A 22,043-nucleotide genomic window follows, 5' to 3' on the forward strand; every position below is an offset into this window, starting at 1 on the left:
TTTTGACAAACGTGAGCTCATTACCTTGCCAGCAAGAAAACATGTATATATGAAATGCATATGTAAAAGTTCATGAGTTTATTAGGTGTTTGGCTTCTGGAGATTGTTTTCCTAAGTCTGTTTTGCATTTCATTTTGTATACTATGTCTGTGTTAACTCAGTAACTGTGCAATCCAGTTGTGGATATTCTGAAAGATTCACCCCTAGCAGCTTGCATATATTTATGTAATCAATAGTTCTTGCAGTTGCTTATTGAAGTCTAAAGGCCTAGCTCCGTGTTGAGGTCTGAAAGGGGTTATGAATATCTTAGGTGGGATTTAGATCTTATGTAGGTCCCTCAGTCTGAGAGTGAAATATTTGAAACGCCTGGCTAATCCCACAGACACACCAGAAGGTCTCTATTGATACTTGAAGGGAAGGAAAAAGTGGTTGCTGTTTACAGTTCCCTCATTGTGCAGTTTGCTTCTCTGCAATCCTACAGTTGCCCCTACAGTTTTTGCAGAATTGGGCAGCACAAATGTATACCCAAATGCAAAAAGGATTGATTTCCTTCATATAAAGCATGACTAGCACATTCTTTTCACTTAAAGGAGAAAGTTTTTTACAGAAGACACCAACTTTTAATTCAAATAGGTGGCTTGTGGGGTGGTCATGCCAGTGACGCTGCAACTTTTTAGAGTGGCTTGAATTAATGTAATGTCCCACATGCATCCTGGTGAGCTGGGTTTGAATTCCATTGCAGAAGTCATAGCTTCTGACTCAGGATGCATTTTGCATCGACAGTCACAAAGTATGTCCAAGCATTTGTTGCAATGGGCATTTGAACCAACCTCTTGCCTTATGTGAGTGCCCACAGCATTGAGCTAAAGACTCTTGAACATGGATTCCAACTAATAAAAGGGGGAAAAAAAAAAAAAAAAAAAGCATAGTATGAGGTTTCCAACATCAAGACAATTCTCGTTGCTGAATTCTTCCTCTTTCTGTGTCCTGAAAAAAGGAGTAATTCTGCTGCTGCTTTAAATTAACTATTTGGGCACTTAAACTGGAGAGAGGCTAGTGTTCTGCATCTGGTGATTTAGGCCAAGTTTGCCTTTTTTGCAGGCCACATCTTACAACTGCCTCATAATTAAACTCACAGTTGTTTTGGGTGTTTCTGTTGAGGAGGCTACCTCTTCTCCATCTGCTGTGGCAAAGTTTAGAATCACACACAGCTTCAAAGTCCGTAACCATAAGAAAACTGTACTGTTGCCAGCTGCAGCTGGTTGGTCTAAGAAAATTCAATTAAATTCCTAACATGTTTCTTAGTTTTTTCAAGAATAAAAGCTGTTGTCCTTAAAATAATCATTTGCTATGTTAGCGTTACATTCAACATGTCATTTACACAGTGGATAAAGACTAGTTATGTTACATAGTTTTGGGAAAGTTGGTAACAGTGTACTAAGCAAACTGTTGTAAGCAGTGCTAAAATAAAGGTGCATCTTCTGATTTGACATGCATCGTTTCAAGAGTTCTAGTAAGTTGCAAATTGGGATGCTTGCAAAAATGGAGAACGATTTGGCTTGGTGCTTCAGTATTTGAAGTTTCACCAATCTGTTAAAACTGGCAGACAATTTTAACAGCCCTTTTAGTGTTTGTAAAGCAAGGCAGTTTATGAAGCAACAAATGTTGAGTCTGTCACATGAAAATAGATGAATGGGTTATTATTGTTGTCTGACTTCGGTCACACAGTTCTTGATACAATTGTGGATGCTATGAAAAAAATATTTAGATCTAGATTGGAAGAAAACTCAGTGCAGCAGGTAGTATTTTGGTTATCAGGGAAGACCTTTAAATTTGGCAGTCTATTTTGTGCTGTTTTGGAAGGTTAGAGCTGCAAAAACCTACTACTTCGACAAAGCCAGAAAGGCATTAAAATTCTTGTGTGTCTGGCTTTCCTTTATGAGAAAAGTGTGATTATAACTCAAATTAGCCTCAAAGATTCAAGTAGTTCCTTATTGCTGCCTATTAGCCTCAACTACTCACAGTCTGTCTCCACATTATTTTTCTCTAATTCCAGAGATCTTGGTGTTTTTACATGACATAACTAGACATGGAGTGTGCAGGAAGCTAACTAGATGAACAGGGCACTGCTACTGGGACAGCAGATTTCTGATAGTTGATGCTGAGAAACTGGCAGCTTTAGTAAATATTTAGAGAACTTCTGCTCAGGAAGATGCTAAGATTATTAAACAATTTTATCAGAGCCCCCGGTTTTCAGTAGCACGATAACGTCATCCTTGCAAGACGGTTATATACATTTGGGAAGCCAAATGTCTGTGTCTTATGGTCATAACCAAATGGCTATGTCTTCCTCTACAAACCCCACATTGTTTTCTCAGAATGTTGTCAGAAACCAAGAGGATTTTACTTCTGTAATTATCTGGTGTGATGCTAATCAAAATAGTATCCTGTTCAGGGAAGGAAGGTAGATTGTTGCCCACAGAAAATTGCCAGGAGACAGCAAATGGCAAAGGCTGCAGAGCCCTGTGGGCATGTGCCCTGCGAAGCTGGGCAGGTTACGGTGCTGGAGACATCAGCTGAAGTGAGGGGCTGCTGGTTGCTGCTGTGGGAATGGGGAATTGCTCTTCAGCTTTTGCAAAAGGGCTGTTTCTCTCAGTTTGGCATCAGTAGGATCACTGTACCTGACTTTACAGGGTTTTCCCTCTAGATCTCTCACAATTCTGTGCTTTTTTATGCCTATCTTCCCTGCAGGATGAAAAGTAGCCTCTCATTCATGTGATCACAACATTTGCTTTTGCCTGTGCTACTGAGAGTCTTTTAAGCTGACTCTGAATAATTATTTTTTTTCTCCTGTATATCTCTGGAGCTTCGATTGTCCCATCTGAAAGAAGTGGCAGGTGTCCAGGGTAACAAGAGATTTAACATTTGGATGTTCACGATGAGGAATGTTTTTACTCCTAGGTGTCTCATTGAGTAGCAACTAGTCTTGTGATCCAGACTAATTGTCAGCAGTACAGGAGGAAACCATCTCTGTCTGGCTTTCATCACATAAAATCATCCCACTAATCCCACTTGCTTTCGATAAAATCTTTTTGTAGCTGAAGAGCTATTGAAACTGAATTCAGAAGGGAGTTCTCAGAAGCAAACTGTTCATGTGGCTTTTTTCTTTAGGTCCCACAGTAAGATGGTTTGATTTCTGCTTCAGCAATTTGATTGCTTGCATCCAACCTTTTGGGGGTTTTTGGTCATCTTTCTCAATCTAAAAAAATCTTTTTCACTGTGCATGTGATTACCTGACTTCATTTGTGACGTGTGTTATCCCTGGTGGACTACAGGGATGCCTAGGTTATTTGGGCAGGGAAACAGAAATGTTTAAAGCTGATTTCTCTAAAATAATGCAGCGTGTCTGTTCAGCAGTACAGATACTTGCAGGAATATGAGATCTGCCCTCTTCTGTTTTAAATCAATTTCACAGTCCTGATCCTTATTATTTAAGGTGTCCCCAGACCCAGCATTACTTAAGAACTGGCTAATACTCCGGTGAAAGCTGTTGTCAATAACAGCAGGCTTTTAGCACAACTTTTCACAGTCATGATAAAACTCATAATTTAATGTACATGAAAACTGTAATTTTAAAGCATTATGCAGGAACAATCAGCAATAATAACTAGAAGAGTGATTCTATAGCTGCTTCATACTTTGAATAACAGTATTTAATTAGGGTAACAGATAACATACTTGGAAAAAGTAATAATATAAGCAAGTTATAAGAAATTGAGTAGAGAAAGCAACAGAGCAACTTACATTGCGCAACAGTGATTTTTTTTTTAAAAAAATCACTGTTAAGAACTACCTAGTTCTTAACACCACCCACCACAGGAGAGGGAATTTAAATTGGTATTGAGGATATCAGAAAGTGTGGAGGAACTGGCAACAGAAGAGTCTGCAAACTTGAGTGGCAAGAGCAATGATTAAACTCAAACATAGGAAATTGAAATACAATTTCTTGTGTTCCATAGGTTGGATTCCTAATAATCCTTAGTAGTTTAATACTGACATGTTATGATTCTTGCCCTGTCAGCATCTTTAATAGCAATGACAGTTGAAGCTGATGGACAAATAAATCTTAAGTCTAAATAAGTGATACCTGAAGTCAGTGCAAAGAGCTGGAGTAGACATGAGCTGTACATAGCACCTGGAAAAGGTCTTGCAAAAACATCCATAAGAAGAAAGATGACCAAAAAAAAAAAAAAAAAAAGGGGAGAGAATAATAGACAAATAATCTTCTCATGTAACCTGTGAATGATGATAGTAAAGCAGTAAGTAAAAAGATTGATGACTTGTCAAACTTAAGTCAACTGAAGGTGCTTGTTTAGTGTTTGAAATTGTAGATTTTCAATATCTAAACCATACACACAGTTGTTATTTCCAGCTTACCTGCTGAATGTTCAAATTGAAAGTCCATCAAAATGTGGACAGATGCCATAATACCTTCAGAAGAGAAAGCATTGGAAATAGTAGGTGTGATAAATGGAGTAACTTACTACAAATGCTACATTTGGGTCCACCAAGTTGCTATGGCTGAAGTTAGCTAAAATAAGATAATCTATGGCAAGACTGGTACTTCTGAACTTTTCGCATGTACAGGGAAATGTGAAACGCCAGTAGAAGCTAGGAATAAACCAAAATCCTTCACTGTTCTAGTGGAGAGGCCTGGTTTAGATTCTAATTCAATCAGATGTAATATGCAGCAAAATTTGTATTTATTATGGGATACTGACACTAACCTAATTTGGGAACGTCTGTCTTGCAAAGGAAACTTGAATCCAGCATATTGATTTGCACCACTTCCAGTGCAAAGTTTGTTGCATGTGCAGTCTCAGTTTGAAGGATGAAATGGTTAATTGCCAACCTCTGAAAAGTCAGAGTTGAATGTAGAGACAACTGAACATTGGCATTGAGGTAGCAACTCGGTATACTGCTTGCGATTTGTTCTGCTCTATTTTCTTAAGGGAATCTTTCTGTCTTTTTTCCTGTCTTCTTGGCCTTATGAGTAAGCTGTACATCTTTGAAAGAAGTACTTTTAAAATTGCAAAATGGTACAGAAACTCTTTTTCTGGAATGCATGAACGTAGATAGATAATGCCTTGCCATATTCACATCCACGGCATCATTGCAGAAATCCTCTAAAGGATCAGCTGCTTGTTTGCATGGCAAGTTCTTCTCACTCGTTTCAAGGTAATCTGTTATAGCCCAGTTTATATAATACAGTTTGTAGTTAAGAGATGCATAGCGGGACAGCACTCAGGATCCATTCTGTTCAGCAGGCAAGAATGGATTCCCCTCCACTCAGCCTTCATAGGCTTCATAGTAGGGAGACACTACTAATAATGAAAATGGAGCACGACTATTTTAATTTTTATTATTTTAGACTATAAGCTCTTCAAGGAAGGTAATTTCTGTTAGTGGATCATCTGTTTTAAGGAGAATCACAGAATGGTCTGGGTTGGCAGGGGCCTCTGGAGATCATCTAGTCCAGCCCCCTGATAAAGCAGGTTCACCTAGAGCAGGTTGCACAGGATCACATACAGGTGGGTTTTGAATGTCTCCAGAGAAGGACACTCCACAGCCTCTCTGGGCAGCCTGTTCCAGTGCTGTCACCCTCAAAGTCAAGAAGTGCTTCCTCACATTCAGGTGGAACTCCCTGTGCTGCAGTTTGTGCCCGTTTCCCCTTGTCCTGTCGCCGGGCACCACTGAACGAGCCTGGCCCCAGCCCCTGGACACCTGCCCCTAAGGTATTTGGGTGCATCGGTGAGATCCCCTCTCGGTCTTCTCTTCTCCAGGCTGAACCGGCCCAGCTCTCTCAGTCTTTCCTCATCAGGGACATGCTCCAGTGCCCTCGTCATCTTTGTGTCCGTCTGCTGCAGCCTCTCCAGCAGTTCCCTGTCTCTCTTGAACTGGGGAGCCCAGAACCGGACACAGCACTCCAGATGCGGCCTCACCAGGGCACAGCAGAGGGGGGGTCACCTCCCTCGACCTGCTGGCCACGTTGCCCCTAATGCCCCCCAGGGTACCACTGGCCTTCTCGGCCCCACGGGCACACTGCTGGCTGACGGGCACCTTGGTGTCCAGCAGGGCTGCCAGGCCCTTCCCCGCAGAGCTGCCTTCCAGCAGGTCAGCCCCAGCCTGCGCTGGTGCGTGGGGTTACTGCTCCCCACCTGCAGGACCCTACACCTGCCCTTGTTGAACTTCAGGAGGTTCCTCTCTGCCCAGCTCTCTGGCCTGCCCGGGTCTCGCTGAATGGCAGCGCAGCCTCTGGGCTACCAGCCACTCCTCCCAGTTTGGCATCATCAGCAACCTTGCTGAGCGCACACTCTGCCCCTTCATCCAGGTCACTAGTGAGTAAGTTGAACAAAATCCATCTTGGGCTTTTAAAATCAGGATCATGCAGATCCCAGACAGAACTGTTAGTGCTACTTAGAATTACCTGTTCATATTAGTATTCCATGATTTCTCTTTGAACAGTTAAAATTTTATCATACTGCAACAGTACAAACTGGAGTGTTCTATGCCAGATACCTACGTCTAGATAAAGATTTTGGTTAATTGGAGTTGGGATTTTTTTTCTTTTTTGTTCACAGAGTTTGCATTTAAATTTAATCACAACTTTCATTAAACTTATCAGCCCAGAAAATGAGGCTTAATTTGTTAAGTCTTGCTGTCATTTAGTTAAGGAGATCCAGCACTTGCCTATTTTTAAAGCAAAGTCCTGTAATTTCAAGAGCAGAAAGGTGGGTGGGAGGAACCAAAACCAGACTAGATTAGAAGCAGATGGTACCAAAGTATTTTAACTACTGAAGTACTCACAAATCTTGCATAGAACAAAAATCCTGAGTCTTTTTATTTTCTTCTTCTAATTCCAGCAAATAGCTGTACAGGCCCCTGGCGTGTTGCTCTCCAGTGCAGCTCAGCATAGAGAATAATTGTTATTAACATTAGTTAGCTAAAACAGCAAAGTCTATGCTGTGGCTCTGAAGACCTGAATGATTTATATTGCGGGTAAATATGATCCCACAGGGAGGAATTTCTGACTTATTTTGTATATATTATTGGGTTTTTTTAAGTTATTTTTGCTCTGGGCAGCACGCTACCAAGTGCTTTACACTAAACAGATGTTAACATCTGTAGTCCCAGATTCAAATAGCAGGAAACACAGGTTCCCCATCCCAGGTAGTATTGGTTCTGATTCATTGTGTTGCCTGGTTACATTTTAATTGAGTGGCTCAGACTGCTTGATTTCGATTTCTAGCTTTTTCACTAAGACCTCATATTCAAAAAAACTGAAATTAAAATCTGGTCTTCATAAAACATTTTCAGTACTTAAAAGTGTGTATGTTTCTTTGAGTACTACATTTTAAGATGCTTTTATTTGGTACTTGAATTTCAGATCTAGCATCTGTGTTACATCAAATCATCTAAGTGATTAAAAGGATCTTAATTTTAAATTAAGCCTGTCATCTTCGTTATCTATGGTAAGGCCCAGAAATTTGGGATGGGGAAGCTCCTTACTCTGGGTGGGAGAAAGCCTGCTTGTTTCCTTACTTAAGTAAAAATGAAAATGTTAAATCTGGTGTTACTTTTCTCCCAGGATACAGATTTTGGTATACATGGAGAGGCTGACGCAGGCAGCTCTCCATCCTTTGGATTCTCAGTAACAAATCTTTTTCCTGAAATATTGGAGCTTAGGAGGTGTCTTCGCTGATCTTTCATGTTCAGACTGTTAGATTTAATTTGGGACTGCATGCCTGTCCATTAGCATGCTTCGTCATCTGGACTTACGTGGGTTCTTTTGTTCAGTATTGAGAAACTGATATATAGAAGATAACTCATTTGTTTCCTTCCCCCCCCGCCCCCCCCCCCCCCCCTTGTGGTATTTTTAGGTTAGAGAATTAAGGTTTTAACAATTAAAGAAAAAACCTGAATATCAACTGTGATGTATTATGTTGATAGAAATGTGTAGCATCACTTACATTATTTTAATAAGCTAGGAATGTTTTAGAAAGGACAAAGTCTAGAAAGTTAGTTTTTGCCAGTTTGGAATCTTTATATGAACAAAGCCAGCAGAAGAACATCAGCCTCGCAGTATTTAATGTATGTTCAATGTTGGTGTTTTGCAGCAACCTGCTAATGAATTCTTCAATAACCTGAACAATGTAATTTTTTAATAGTCCTTTCTCTTGTTGTTTTCATGCAGGTTACCATGAAAGCCAAAGTTCTGAAGGATCCCGTTACGTATACACCAGGTGTGTGCTACCAGATCCTCACTGATGCTTCCAAAAAGCACCATATTTGGATTATAGCTATGCAAGTACACTGCATTTGGTACCTTTCAGGGCATGCTTTGCTAAGAGACTTTTGCAACCTTGCCTTACTTTGAGCAAAGAAGTGATGGGTATTCTAAGGGAGTGTTTCCCTGTAGTTACATCCTTCCAGGCTTTCTTAGTCAGTTTATTCTGGGTTTTGTTCATTTGTTCAGACTGTTCTGTTTGTTTGTATCAGTGTGGTAACCAGATAAGCTCGTAATTGGCAAAGTTCATTGCTTCGTAACAAATAATTTGATTTCTTGATAAGCATTTTCCTTAAGCTCTTCATCTGGAAGGTTTTTCCCCTCTCTGCACTGTTCTGAGTACCTTTTATATGTGGGCAGTTCCCTGCTTGTTTGTGGTTTGCTTTATTTTTTTAGAAGTGTAACAACAATACTTCCAACAGGTATCATTAGGCTCTCTGAGCTTAAAACACTGGCCCAGAATTCCAAGAATGTCAAAGTCAACGTGAATTTGCCAGACTACATAATCACCCAGCGGGAAAGGGAAGAGGAAGAGGAGGAGGAGGAGGGGAACTATGATCATATCCCAGAGCAGGTGCATGTCCAAATGGGTCAAAAGGAGACTATTGCAAGTGAAACTAGACACCGCAAACGAAGAATTGTCAAAGCACCTGAAACGACTCTGCTAGCAATGAAAGAGGTACCAGAAGAGAAGGGCAGAGGAAGACGCCAGAAAGACTTTGATAACGCTGAGCAAGAGGAAGACAGTGATGATGAGAGCAGAAAAAGAGAGAAAAGCCGTATCCCAGAAGAACTGTGGACTCAAAATCAACAGAAACTTCTTGAAATGGCCTTGCAGCAGTATCCAAAGGGAACATCGGATCGCTGGGATAAAATAGCAAAATGTGTTCCTGGAAAAAGCAAGGTATGCTTAGTTTTGTTTGAACTATAGTATAAATTGAGGGGAAACATATTTTCTACAGGTTTGTGATTACCTTAAGAACTGAGGGTCCATGCAGACAGGTTAGGTCTTTACTTAGCCTATTAGTCCAGACACAATCGACCTAAAGAGCATCACTGTCATGTTTGTTGTTTTTATTTAAAATAGATTTCCACATAATTCAGTTTGTTTGATCTATTAGAGAGAATGTTGAAATACCTCCTTTTTCTTTTAAATACCTACCTCTCCTCTGCCTTTCAGATCTTTAATTGCAGGACAGATTAGATTTTAAACCAAATTTTTATTCAAAGTCAGTAACCAAATGTTGGTGAGCTGCTTTGCTTACACTTTTACAATACCTTTTACAATAGCTTTCTCAACCCATCTCAATGAACAAAGTAAGTAATCCATCTGTAAGTGTTAAATGCTCAATAATCTGATGCTCTTTTTGTAAGTGTACACTTTAAAACAGCATTCAGTGTCATTGATACAGTTGGTCTGTGCTAGATTTTGTAATAGTTGTGTGCTTGCTTCAGTCATTGTAGCAGCAAAAAATCCTTACATTTTTTTTTTGTGCCAAACACAGCATGAGAAAGCAGGAAGATTGGGTGGGGGATTTGAGTGTTTCTTTGGCTCTGAAGCTGTTCAACAGTATCTGGTATCAGCAGGTGCTATGTTAGCGACTGTAAAGGCCTGTCTTAACCTACCTGCGGCGTGGCTCGTACCAGAATAACTGTTCTGAAATAGGTATTACAATACAACCGTTTAATAATTGCTTTTAGAGTCATTGTCAGGAGGTACTGAGCAACTGTTTTCTTGGGTTTGCGTGCGCTAAAGAGAGAAATTATCCATTAAGAAACATAAATTGCAAGTTCATTTTTCTGATCTGCTCTTCACTATATGTAGATTCTCCTGAAATTCAGTGTGCAACTTAAAAAACAAAGCCAAAAAAAGACCCCAGAAAAACCCACACAACCCTGAGAACCTAGCTCTTCTAGATGAGGTAGCATGAGGAGAGTTAAAGCAATACTAAAGTATCAAACTTTAATCAACACTTTCCTTTTTCCTTTTAGGACGAGTGTATAGCAAGATACAAGTTGCTTGTTGAACTGGTACAAAAGAAAAAAATGGCCAAAAGCTGAATGTTCTGAGCAGAAGAGATGTAGCTCATCTTTGTCAAAATGTGGTTTTAAATCTCATATGCAGGAAACTGCATTTTTGTACCTCAGTATTTCTATATGTCAGGTGCCTTAGTAAAAGAAAATATTAATAAATCTTATACCATCTTACCTATTCTGTGTTGAAGAATGAAGGTGTATTTTTGTGTTGGAGAGCGGCTTATGCGGATGTGTGGTAACAACATCTTAAAAATTAGTGGACCTTCAGGAAAGCCCACACTGATAATTGCACGCTGGAACTGGTAGGTTTACAGCCAATGAATATACATTATTTATATATATATATATATAATATATATAAAAAGAACTTGTTGTTTTGGGGGTTTTTTGAAGAGGCAATTGATCTGAAACTGTTTAGCAAGCACGAGAGTAATTGAATTCTGCACTCGGCATATATTTTTCTTTCTTGTAGCTGTAAATCCAAGACCGTATGCTTATAAGCATGTCTGCTGCTACATGAAATGTCTATTCATTCTAACAGTATTTTGAAGTAAGTAGTATTTCTGATGTTAACTTCCACATACATTTATATGCACCTGCAATATAATACCTTTTTTACCAACCCTGCAGACTAATACACAGTGATATTTGATAGTGCTCTTAACTTGGTAAAGTTGAAATGAGTAAGAACATTAAAGGCCTTAAGCTCTTAATTAGAATTAAGATATACAAGGCATATACTTCATGATCAGTTTTTAAGTATAGGACTTAAAAGCTAACATTATTGGGCTAGGAGTTCTCATATTTGGGGTATTTTTGTATACTCTGCGTTCAATATGGTTTAATTTTGTATTAGAATCGGTTATAAGGGTTATTATTCCTTACCTGCCATCTTGGTTTTCATAATTTTGGAAAAGCTATGCAAAGCTTACAGCGCTGGAATAAAGGGTACTTAATGGGCTCTAAATTATATCAATAAATCAAAGCAGTGATCATAGTCAATTTTGTCAGAAACCTTATGGACTTGCATTTTTTGAAGATTTACCACACAAATTCTGATTTAATACCAGGATTCTAATAAGTTTTTGAGCTTTAAATCAGAATTAAAAAGAAAAATCAGGGGATCATGTATCTGAACTCAAAATTGGAAGTTGGTGGCTGAAAATCTGTCAGCTTTCTGCCATTTACACTGTTGATTTTTTCCCAGTAACTGCCAATTGTCTTGCTTGTGACAGAGCAGCATTTCACAGAACTTCATCCCATTCCCTTAAAACATTAAGGAAGAAATATTCAGGGAAGATAAGTATTCCATATGAGTTCCTTTATCAATAGGAAATATTTTTTTGTCATATATAAAAAAATTATCTTAGTTGGTAGAAATAATGATACTACAGCAACTTTACTAGACACAAAATAACGCTTCTGAATTTTCACAGAGAACTTCACTGGTTAACTGCATTGGAAACTAAACAGATTGAATAGTAATTCTGTGCTATTCATGCACCTCCTATGAAAGAAGAGTCTTAAATGAGATCAGGTGAGGTATTTTCAAGAGATGCCCAGAAATCTTAACTTTCCAAAGGTATTAGCCATCCAGAATGCTCAAGGATAGAGGACTGCAGCTGTAAAGCAAGGTAATTGAACTGGCTACAAAGAAAAGCTGCTAAAATGTTTAGGTGACTTGGTGAAAATTAACTTGGTGGAGCATTGATAGGGCTGGGGTAGGACAGCACAAGCGAACGGAGGAGATGGATTGTTCATGAAAAATTAGATGGGTAATTGGAATATTTCTGCCGTTTCAAAAAAAGAAACCAAGTAACAGGAGAGTATAGCCTGTGAGGATAAGAATCATCTTTCCACTCTGGATTTAGACGACTTCATGTGGAATGGTATGCCTGGTTTGGTATATCACATTTCGAGGAAGAGGCAGACCTCCAGAAGACAGCAAAGAAAGAGAATGATCCAGAGTCTACAAAGCCTGATGTGCTAAGAAGGACAGAGGGAATTCTTGGTATTTGCTGTACAAGAGAGACGGGTCGTGGGGGAGAGAGATCTTCCAGTATGTAAAAGGAGAGCTTTGCACTTGTGTGATCTCGTCTCCCTGATACAACTAATACAGAACTGTTACATGCCTGTGGTGGCTATGAAGAATAATAACGGGCACAGTTTGGAGTGAGAAATAGTTTAGATAGATGCTGGGGCAAAAAAATCCAGTGGTGAACATAATAAAGACTTGGGAGGGCCTTGACACCTTTATCATTGGAAATCTTTTAAGAGCTTAAGATGTAAGAGCACCTGCTCAAGACTTGCCCATGTCACGACTGTGTATGTGGCAATAATTACATACTGCCTGCCCAACACCTTCAGCTTCCTCTGCCCTAGCCTTTCTGGATGGGGGATCTACTAAAGAAGGATGAGCACCACTTACTGGTAAGAAACTTTTCTCTCTCTTTTTTTTTTTTTTTTGTTTTTTGTTTTTAAGAACATTGACACTGAGAAACTTAAAGCAGTGCTCCTGACAAATACAGTTTATCTGAAGAAAGATCCTTAAGGATGGGCAGAGATTGCATGTGCCGTGCTGTCACACTTGTCAGGTTGTGTACCTGAAGGGATGGATGTCAGTGTCTAATCACTGGTGCTCCTTATGCCTAGATGGAAGTGAATTGACAGATTGCATCCTTACTGCTTGAAGAATCAAGCTGCCCGAGAGCAGAGACAAGCTGGCTGTGCAAGAGAAATGCATCGGCCTCTTCTGCAGTGCAGCTGCACTCTGAATGGGTGGCAGGCCCAACTGTCCCATGGTCAAGAACTGGAAGGGTTCTGCAGTGTGCAAGTGGAAGGGTGTTTCACACCGAGTAGTCTGGCAGCGGCGGTCTTTTAGGATGAGAACGTGAGTCAGTGTCCAGCATCAGTGGATCTGATCTCCGCAGGCACATCCTCGGAGACGGCCACTAAGGAGGGAGTCTGAGCCTTCCTGCAGTGATGTGGTGAAAGCTTTGTCCAGGCCCCAGCCAGTCTCGCTTCACATTTGGCTGCAGGGAGGAAGGTGGTGTGGGTAAGGGCCTGAGCGCTGGATGGTGACAGCCAGCCCTTTTGGCAGTGGATCGAGTCTGTGATGACTGAGGTCAGATGTGATGCTCACTGGAGCCATAGCCAGGCTTTGTTCCCTTGTGGTTCTGGTATCTACCACCAACACTGGTTTTTCTAAAGCTTTCTGTCCCTGAAAATCAAGGTCACTCTAGGCTTGGGATTTAAGCAACTTCTTCCAACTTTTGCTCTAGCAAGGAATGCACATTTCCTTTAAGTAATGTTTGTATTTGCTTGCTAGCAAAATAATTTTAATTCCCTGGGCAGCTGTGAGCTGTACCTCAAAGAGCCTTTAACTTTGCGCATGAAAAGGTTTCAGTCTTACAGGGTCTGTGCTGTAGCTTCTGTACTGTGACTTGCACCTAAACAAGTCACATCCAAGCCTGTCTGGAGCCTCTTTGCACATCCCTGTTGACGGGATAGGCAAAACCCGACGGAAAGTGGCATTTGGGGCAGACCAGCCAGGGAGGGCAGGGTTACCGTACCGTGCTGAGGATGCCTTCCAAATGTCAAGCTAAAGCATCAGAACGTTGTAACCTTGCCATCTGACAACCATACGCAAGTGAATGAGTAGAGTATGATGAGATGCTATAAAGGTCAGTAGTGCTCTAATTTAGTTCTAGAAGAGTTTGGACTGCATTCTTTTCAACTTTACAGCTGTCAGTGTATGAATTAAGGAAAAAAAAAGTTCAGGTAAGATTTTGCAGTATGACCTCTGTGAGATGACTGTCTGAAAACAATAGCAATATTGAGTGTTTGACTTAAATAAGAGCCTTTTAAAGGCAGAACCAACAGTGAGAGTTTAGTGCAACTTATGAAAAACAGACACTGGCTAATCAGTTAGTTAATGTTACGCAATTATATTGCTGAAAGAGTAACACAGCTTGAATGGATAAAGTTGATAAAACCAGGATTTGAGATGTCATAGGCTGTCCAGTATTAGTTGGCTCATGTAAGCCATAAGGCTTGTTGTCAGTAAAGCTGGATTTTGGTTAAAAAAACCAGCAGAAAGTTCAAAAGCCTGTTAAAATGAAATTCTTCTGAAATGCAGTGGACTTGGGCTGTGCTGCTCTTGTGACACTGAACCGAGAGCGGTTCCCCACATGTGAGGGCAGGTCGGGAACCAGTGACTTGGCTACCAGTGACCAGCTCAGTGGCTTGGGCTGCTTTGGCATCAGAGGCATTCCACAGGGACAGCAGTATCGGCTTCTACTGAACCAGTGCCAAATCAGCCACAGACCATCATCTTTGATGTCAAGATCTGAAAAATCATTGAAACAAGGTTGGTTTTGACTGCATCTGGCCCTCACGTGAACTTGGCTTTGATGTGGTCTCTTTCTTTAAAGAGCTAGTGAATTGGATTTTCGTTTGGATGACAGAAGTCGCCTTTCTCAGTTATTTCCCTGCGGTTGATCAGGACTATGCGTACTGTAAAACATCCATTGCCGTCTTGGGCTTCTGGCACCAATCTCTTAACAAGCTGAGATTTTAAGAATGTCCTGAATTTCTCAGTTTTACTAGTATTTCCAACTCTGCCCCTTTCACGCTTCTCTACATCTTACCAGAAGACTAATACCAGAGTTCAGGCAGTCCCTCAAATAATAAGAAACACAAGGAAAAAAAAGCAGGACTTGGTACTTTTACTGGTTTCAATGGAACTGCTCCAACGGCAGCAAGACAACCAGGTAAAGTTTTTGGCTTCATCTTAGATCCATGAGTAAAGCCCTCCAGTCTGTGACTCCAGTAGAAGGGACACTCAGGAGTTCCCGGAGGCCTCGTGCTGGTGGGCATATTGGGCTTTTCTTCCCTCACCTACAGGTCTACCAGTATGAAGTGTAAGGCTAGTGCCCCAGCATATACATGCTATATACTCTCCTATCACCGACCGTAACAAATAGGCGACACCTAACAGAGCCAGAAGCCAGATGGTACCCAGTGCTAGAGCGTGGCTAGATGGTGTGTAGGTTTAATCAGCAGAAATACCTAGTCCTCTGAGCCTCTTCACCTAATAGTATAAAACATTCACTACCCCTAGAAGCGTAGGGAATTTTTTCTAGCCCTGATGGCCTGATGGAGGGCAGCGACGCCCCTGGCTGTGCCAGATGAGGTTTCACATGCCCCTGGTGTTAGTTCTAAGCCTGCTCATTTACCTACCTTCTTTCAGGACTACAGTTTTCCCCACTTGAAAATAAAAGAAAAATATTCAGTCCACAGGACTTGAGCAGATGGAACAATACACAAATGGCACAGGCCTACGGCAACACCGTCTTCCTGTGCTGCTCGTTCCAAAAGCTCATCTCAGCCCGAGGCTGCACCCAACTAGCAAGGGGCTAAAAATTGTGAGGAAGCCGTAATGCATCACCGGTCTGCCACAGCCTGTCTGCCACAGACCTCGGATTTTACATTCAAGTGACGGTACAGAAAGGGTCAAGTTCCTCCTTGCTGCCTCGGAAATGAAAGACCGGGAGTTCCTCCCTGTGTTTACCAAAGCCTCCAGGTGCAATACGCAAAATTCCTGGAAAAAACACTTGCACTGTATTTTCTGTAAAACCAGCTCAAAATTACAGCAAAAGGCGGCGAGATCAGCTCAATGCAGGTACTGTGTAGATAAAGAACCTGTCCCGACTTGGTGAGAGCTCTGCAGAGATATCTGAAAATGAACTGGGGCCATCAGAGCAACAGCTCACTCCTGCGATTCACAGTAATTCTCTTTGAAGGATGAAAGCAAAACGACTACAGCACAGGGCTGCAACTGGACCTTTCTGACCGGTAACCAAAATAAGTCCCTGGGCAGTATTGCAGCTGCATCAGTGGCTCCTGAAAGCAAAACTTTGCATGAGAAACATTTTAAAAAATTTGTTGTAATAACTTTTAGTGCAATTGAAATTCTCTTGTCATGTGATACCAACAGGAATACTCCGGTTCTATGAGACTCACAAGCAGTATACAACTATAAACATCATTAAAGTTTATTAACAAAAGCTTTGTACATATCTTTTCATACACTTGGAATTTTACATCTAGTCAAAATAACAGCACATTTCCATCTTACCTTCTGTACAAATTGTTACAGAATATCCACCAGTGGGTTGAGTAAGTAAAATAAACCACTGGTTTACTTTTGTAAAGTATCTACAAAAGTGATTTGTGACATTTTTAAAAAATTCCCCAGAACATATAAAAATAAATTATTTTTACTTTTTCAATTAAATCTACTAATTAGAAATATTACAAATCAAAATATCAATGTTTTCTTATGAATTCTTCACAATACAAAACAGATTCACAAAACTTTATTTACAGAAATGAGGTAAGAACTGTGCAATGTTTAACTAAGAAACATATTGCAGAATTAACATGTTCTTCCAAATAAGTACACAGTGGAGGTCTAATTACAGCTGGGTCCTTTCCTCTAATAATTCCCGCCTTAATATTGATTAGTGGTCATTACCCCCATTTAAACTATCCTTCACCGTACTGCATAGACTCATGCCATGAGATCAGCTACTGTCAGAAGTGTTGTAACACAAGTCCACCCGTTTCAACCACTGGTATATTTTAGCGGGAAATACTAACTCACTTTTTTTTGGTAGTTTATTAGCGAAAAGTGACCCAGGTAACAATCTGCCTGAGCTATCTACAGTGGTATAAACACCTCTAGTAAAGGCAGAACAACAAGGCTGCTGGTGCAACACAGAATATTCCTGCTGCTAACAAGGACACATCTAGTGCATGATCAGCTGTTTGCAGCCATCTCAACAAAATGGAGGTAGCGACAGGCACTTGGTTTAGGCCAAACACTACACAAACTGCTTTCCAGTGTGGCCTTCTCATCTAGTAAGAAAACTTTTGTCACTGGAACCAAACTGGTTCCTTTAAAAACCTCAGAACTCTAAAACCTACACCAAAATCAATAAGCTTTGGATTCCATACTGTAATTCTTCCTCAGGAAAAACTCCCACTATATGACAACAGGAACTTAAAGGAATAAAAAGTTCAGAAGTGGATTCCCTTATGAGTCAGGCTGCAAAATAGGCGTGTAAAAAAAGAAACAACAAAGAGCACGTCCCGGCTGCCATTACAAGCTTAGTCTAAAAGGATATATTGCAACTGCAGCGGCAGATCAGACTGGCTCGGGTGGGGTTGGTTTGCTTTTTAAAACTACCGCTCTGAAACCAAAGTAATGCATAGGACCGCAGACCGTTTACTAGCCTTTGAATCTGTAAGATCAGGACTGAGGAGTCAAGTATATGTTTTTCTATGGTTGATTTTGTACTTGGTACCATCATACTGACAAAATAATTACGGTTTGCAGAGTTTTATCTACTTCACAGTCTGAAACATTAAAAAGTACATCCATTTTAGTGCAACAAGAAAGCAAATGAAAGCCTACCAAAAATATCCGTATGAAAACTGTTAACCTTTTGCTGTGCAGCAAGAGCTCCTTGTTGCATTTCTTCAGTCTGCAGAAAGGAATACTGCAGTTTGCAGCCAGATGAAGTGCTCCAACAGCAGGACATGCAGTTCTCAATTATCATTCAAACGTCAACTCTTCTCTGACGCAACTGGTCCAGTTTTATCATTGAGCCTCTGTGTAAGAGAAAATACTTCTAAAAATCAGATTATAGCATACAGAGTTAAGTAAAATTAAATTCATACAAATGACAAAGCAGATGAGGTACATTTACTAGAGCTATTTAAATATTAACTCCTGCATTGTAAAATAATCATGGATTGTAAGAAAAGAATAATTAACGGAATAGTCCCACACTGAAGCAGATCATACTAAGCTTATCACGGCTAGCATTAAACACCAATTTTGCTGCTACTTTTATTCCAACAAGACTTGCTGCTCCTCGCTGTTGGTCTTTCATTAGAACTACACGATGGTCAGGACAAGTACCAGGGGACCTCTGCTACATTCTACCTACTGGAGAAGGCTGAAATCTACACTTCTCCGTCAGAATAGAAATACAATTTTCATTTTGCCCCCGTCACAATTATCTTTCTTTCATAAACTGCCACAAAGACATTTCCTGCAAGTATTGAACAGGACTGAACAAAACCCTCATCTCATTCACTAAGCCTTCAGAAATACTTGAAAACCTGTTCCAGCTGGAAATGATATTAAAACATTCAAACTTGTGAAAAATAGAGAATTTGTTCAAAATTCTTTTGGAGTTGAAATAGTTCATCAATCCAATGCAATCTGCCTTAATCCTAACCTTTAGAAAAAAGACATAAAAGCAATTTTAAAAGAAATCTATTTCTAAGAGGTTTGGTTCAAAAGATGTTCTGAGGTTTCCTGGAATTGTTTACAACTAACTGTTAGAAGAACAAAACCTGAAAATGTAACAGCATATTTGTAAAATATGTCAGTGCTGCCCGGTCACACTGTCCAAACCAAAGCCATTTCAAAATATTAAAAATAAGGTCACAATATAGAAGAGCCTCTTCTGATGTAAACTAAAGAGAGGGTCTCAATTCCATACTAATTTTTAGAAAATGAGGGGAGATAACTTTTAAACATACTAGAACAGATTGTGAACATTTCTAAATGAAGGCAAGGCATTGAGCAAACCCCCACACTGCCAGAGCACTTCTGCTCTGACTGTCGGTGACCGGGAAAGAACGTGATCTTACCGGAACCCTGCAGTTTGCAATGAGCATGCACAAAGCATGATGAAAGTAAATGCCCACATTTTTGAATGGAAGGGAGCCGTTTCCAGGAAAACTGTCTGGAAAAGTCATGGTTTATGTTTTGTGTCTCACCCTATGTTTGGGAGGTACCACAAAAGCCCAGCTGCCTAAGTCCTTCTCCACCACCATGCCCCTAAAGCAGCTGGAGGCTTTAGGAGTGGGGAGCAGCAAGGGGACCGGTGTCTATCCCCCTAACGTTTCCCACCTGCCACAGCCAACAAGCTTCCCTTGTTTCACTGCTACTGCCACGTGACGTCTTCTCCAACACACGCCAGAACTCTGTATTCCTGCTTTACTCATCCCTTGGTTTTACAAGTTTCCACATGTTCCTCCCCTTCATCCTCTCCTAACTGTATGACCCTTAGAGAATTAAATCTATTCTCTTGACTCCTTGAAGAAAGAATTTCCGTCTTGGAGATGGAGGTTATGGGCAAACACTGAAGAGAATGGAACATCTTTGCCAGAAGAACGTACCTTGTTCCCTTAACTGTCTAGGAAAGGTGTTATTACTCTGTCAAGCAAAGGAGTTGCTCAGCCTCCCTGTGTACAGCCTCTCAGTTCTTCCCACACCAGAACCAAGATACACATGGCCCATTCTCCTATTACGTATTTCACCCTCCCAGCAACGGGCTCTTCATCTCTCAAGTCATCAATTAATCTCTGCAGCTTCCCAGGGACTGAGGCCTGTCCAGGACAAACTTTTTAAGATTATAAGAGGAACGATCTACAAAATTGTGGACACGAAGTTGGGGAAGAAGGTGTGGTGAAGAGAACTAGGGCTGCAGTTGTAATTACAAGAGGAAGGCAACGGTCACTGGATTGGTGTCCTGATCCGGGGAAGCAGGAGTGCGCATCAGACACGTTAGGTGTAAGTGACTACAAGTTCACAGAGTTCTGAACCTCATTAAGTGCAGCTGAAGGCTCAAGAATAAAGAAAATAAAGAAAAAAAACCCCACACCCTCCTTGAGTTCTGAATACAGGCACATAACTTGCTTCTAGTTACCTCATGGAGGTACTACATCAAAAACAAGGTGAGAAATATACTTACTGTCACCTTCTGAGCTGCATTATCTCCATGAATTGTAAGGAATGGGTTGGTAGTAGCTGCATTAAGTGGCGAGGCCTGTGTGCCTGAAAGTAAGTTGTTTATGGGTATCTGTGCTCCTCCCGTAATCTGCAATTGCTGTACTTCAGACTGATGGTGTTGGTGGTGGTGATGTTGTTGCTGTACTAACTGATACAAAAGGGCCTGATGTTGTTCCTTGAGTAATGAGGAGAGAGAGAGAGAGAGAGAGAGAAGGAAAAAAAAAATAACCAAGAATTAGTTACTGAAAAATAACTCCTCCCTGGGTTCTTGCTTATGCCAATCTTTAGTCAGTGCAACCCTTAACCTAATCCCAGCTAATTTAGGTTGCGCTAACGAAGTTCCACAAGACTGTGTAAACAGAAGTGCCTATAAAATCTCCTGAAATCAGTAGCTCAGCAGAAGTTCAGTTAAGCCTGCTGGCTTTGTCAGGCCTTTATCTGAAGAAACATACCCGAGAAGAATGTCAAACCACGTTTGTCAAAGTACTGAAGCTACCCAACTAACACCACATACAGTTAAACCAATTACTCCGTGGCCTATATGAATACTGCAGGGCAAAGACAGCTCATGAGACGACACCCAAAAATCTTTTGCTAGAGTCCTAGTGGAATCGGAGAATAGCTTAGGCTATGTAACGAGTCCATACATGGTCCCAAACTCTGCTGCCCAGAGCTGATGCTGAGAGAGACAAAGTCTCTCAGCCCCAGGTCTATGTTAGACAAAATGTGACTCAAGGCACTAGGGAATGATTCTTTTAGCAATACACACAGCCCAGTAACACCCTGTAATTTAGCATGACTGTCATCCAAAAAGGTTGAAGCAACTGAAAAACCAAGTGTTATCAAGATCTGTAATTTAAACAAGTTAAACACATTTCTAGGATTTGTATTAAACTGAGTTTATCCATGCCTTAGAATACAATAGAGGAACAAATCATAATTAACTCAAAAACTTACTGATGTGAGTTGCTGGGTACTTAGTAATTGCTGAAATTGCTGGTGCTGTTGATGGAGTAGAAGTTGTCTTTGTTGGTCAGGAAGTAATCCTAGTCCCGAGGCACTGTAGGATTTGACAGGGTAATACTGTAGTTTATATGAAAGTACAGGAACTTTTTACATTAGCTTTCCATTGAAACAAAAAATGATGCATAGAAATAGACAGTTCCTATTTAGCATTTTGATTGCATATTGTCAAATCTGTCTGTCCAGTTGCGTTTTTGATACATATCTAGACATTGCCACCACCACCCCAGTCTCCTTTACGCTGAGCAACAGCAACTCTTGCCTATGATGTAAGTCTACTACACGCACATTGTTTTAAACTCAGATAATAATTACCATTTCTACATTTTTTCAGATAAGGCCAGATTTTATATTTTAAGAGAGCTCTTGCCAACCTTTAAAACTTAACTAGCATTTACTTTGTCTTAGTTTCCTTCTAATTCTCATCTTTTGCTATATTCAAATCTATCACTATATTGCCCAAACCTCGTCTGTAATTCAGCAAACATTCAGCCTTGAATTGGGCCAACTGATGCTGCCATGGAGTGAAGCGGGCTGCCTCTGCGCTTGCCAGCTGCTTAGCTCCCAGTCCTCATTTTCAAGCCTACATAAAATTTTCTTCAGCTATTTCAGAAGTTGGACAGGGAACTGATCCAACTGACAACTGGTCTGGAAATAAAGAGTTTCCTTAGCTATTCCACTTCACGTAAGACCAGCAGCATGAGGTTTGGACCAGAAGACCAGGAAGACAGCTGGATTCATCTTTCGGTACCAGTGTTAGCT

The 22,043-nt window shown here is 40.6% G+C and overlaps 2 protein-coding genes across 6 annotated transcripts in view; one reads left to right on the plus strand and one right to left on the minus strand.

The window, feature by feature from the left end:
* The window catches only part of DNAJC1 (DnaJ heat shock protein family (Hsp40) member C1), a 113,442-nt gene extending 102,883 nt beyond the window's left edge, over nt 1-10,559 (plus strand). The window contains exons 10-12 of the mRNA XM_037384886.1: nt 8,255-8,303; nt 8,770-9,251; nt 10,340-10,559. Coding sequence (XP_037240783.1) covers nt 8,255-8,303; nt 8,770-9,251; nt 10,340-10,408 — 600 coding nt within the window. The 3' untranslated portion in view covers nt 10,409-10,559. The remainder of the gene's footprint in view (nt 1-8,254; nt 8,304-8,769; nt 9,252-10,339) is intronic.
* Nucleotides 10,560-16,416: 5,857 nt separating this feature from the next.
* Nucleotides 16,417-22,043, minus strand: part of MLLT10 (MLLT10 histone lysine methyltransferase DOT1L cofactor) — a 136,902-nt gene continuing 131,275 nt past the window's right edge. For 4 of the 5 annotated variants that reach the window (XM_037384883.1, XM_037384885.1, XM_037384881.1 and 1 more), the window contains 3 exons: nt 21,216-21,318; nt 20,221-20,433; nt 16,417-18,078 (listed from right to left, as the gene is read on the minus strand). In XM_037384883.1, the coding sequence (XP_037240780.1) occupies nt 18,010-18,078; nt 20,221-20,433; nt 21,216-21,318 (385 nt within the window). In that variant the 3' untranslated portion in view covers nt 16,417-18,009. The remainder of the gene's footprint in view (nt 18,079-20,220; nt 20,434-21,215; nt 21,319-22,043) is intronic. The other variant, XM_037384882.1, reaches the window with a different exon arrangement.

This window comes from Falco rusticolus, chromosome 4, assembly GCF_015220075.1.
Source record: "Falco rusticolus isolate bFalRus1 chromosome 4, bFalRus1.pri, whole genome shotgun sequence".
In the NCBI taxonomy this organism is placed as follows: domain Eukaryota; kingdom Metazoa; phylum Chordata; class Aves; order Falconiformes; family Falconidae; genus Falco; species Falco rusticolus.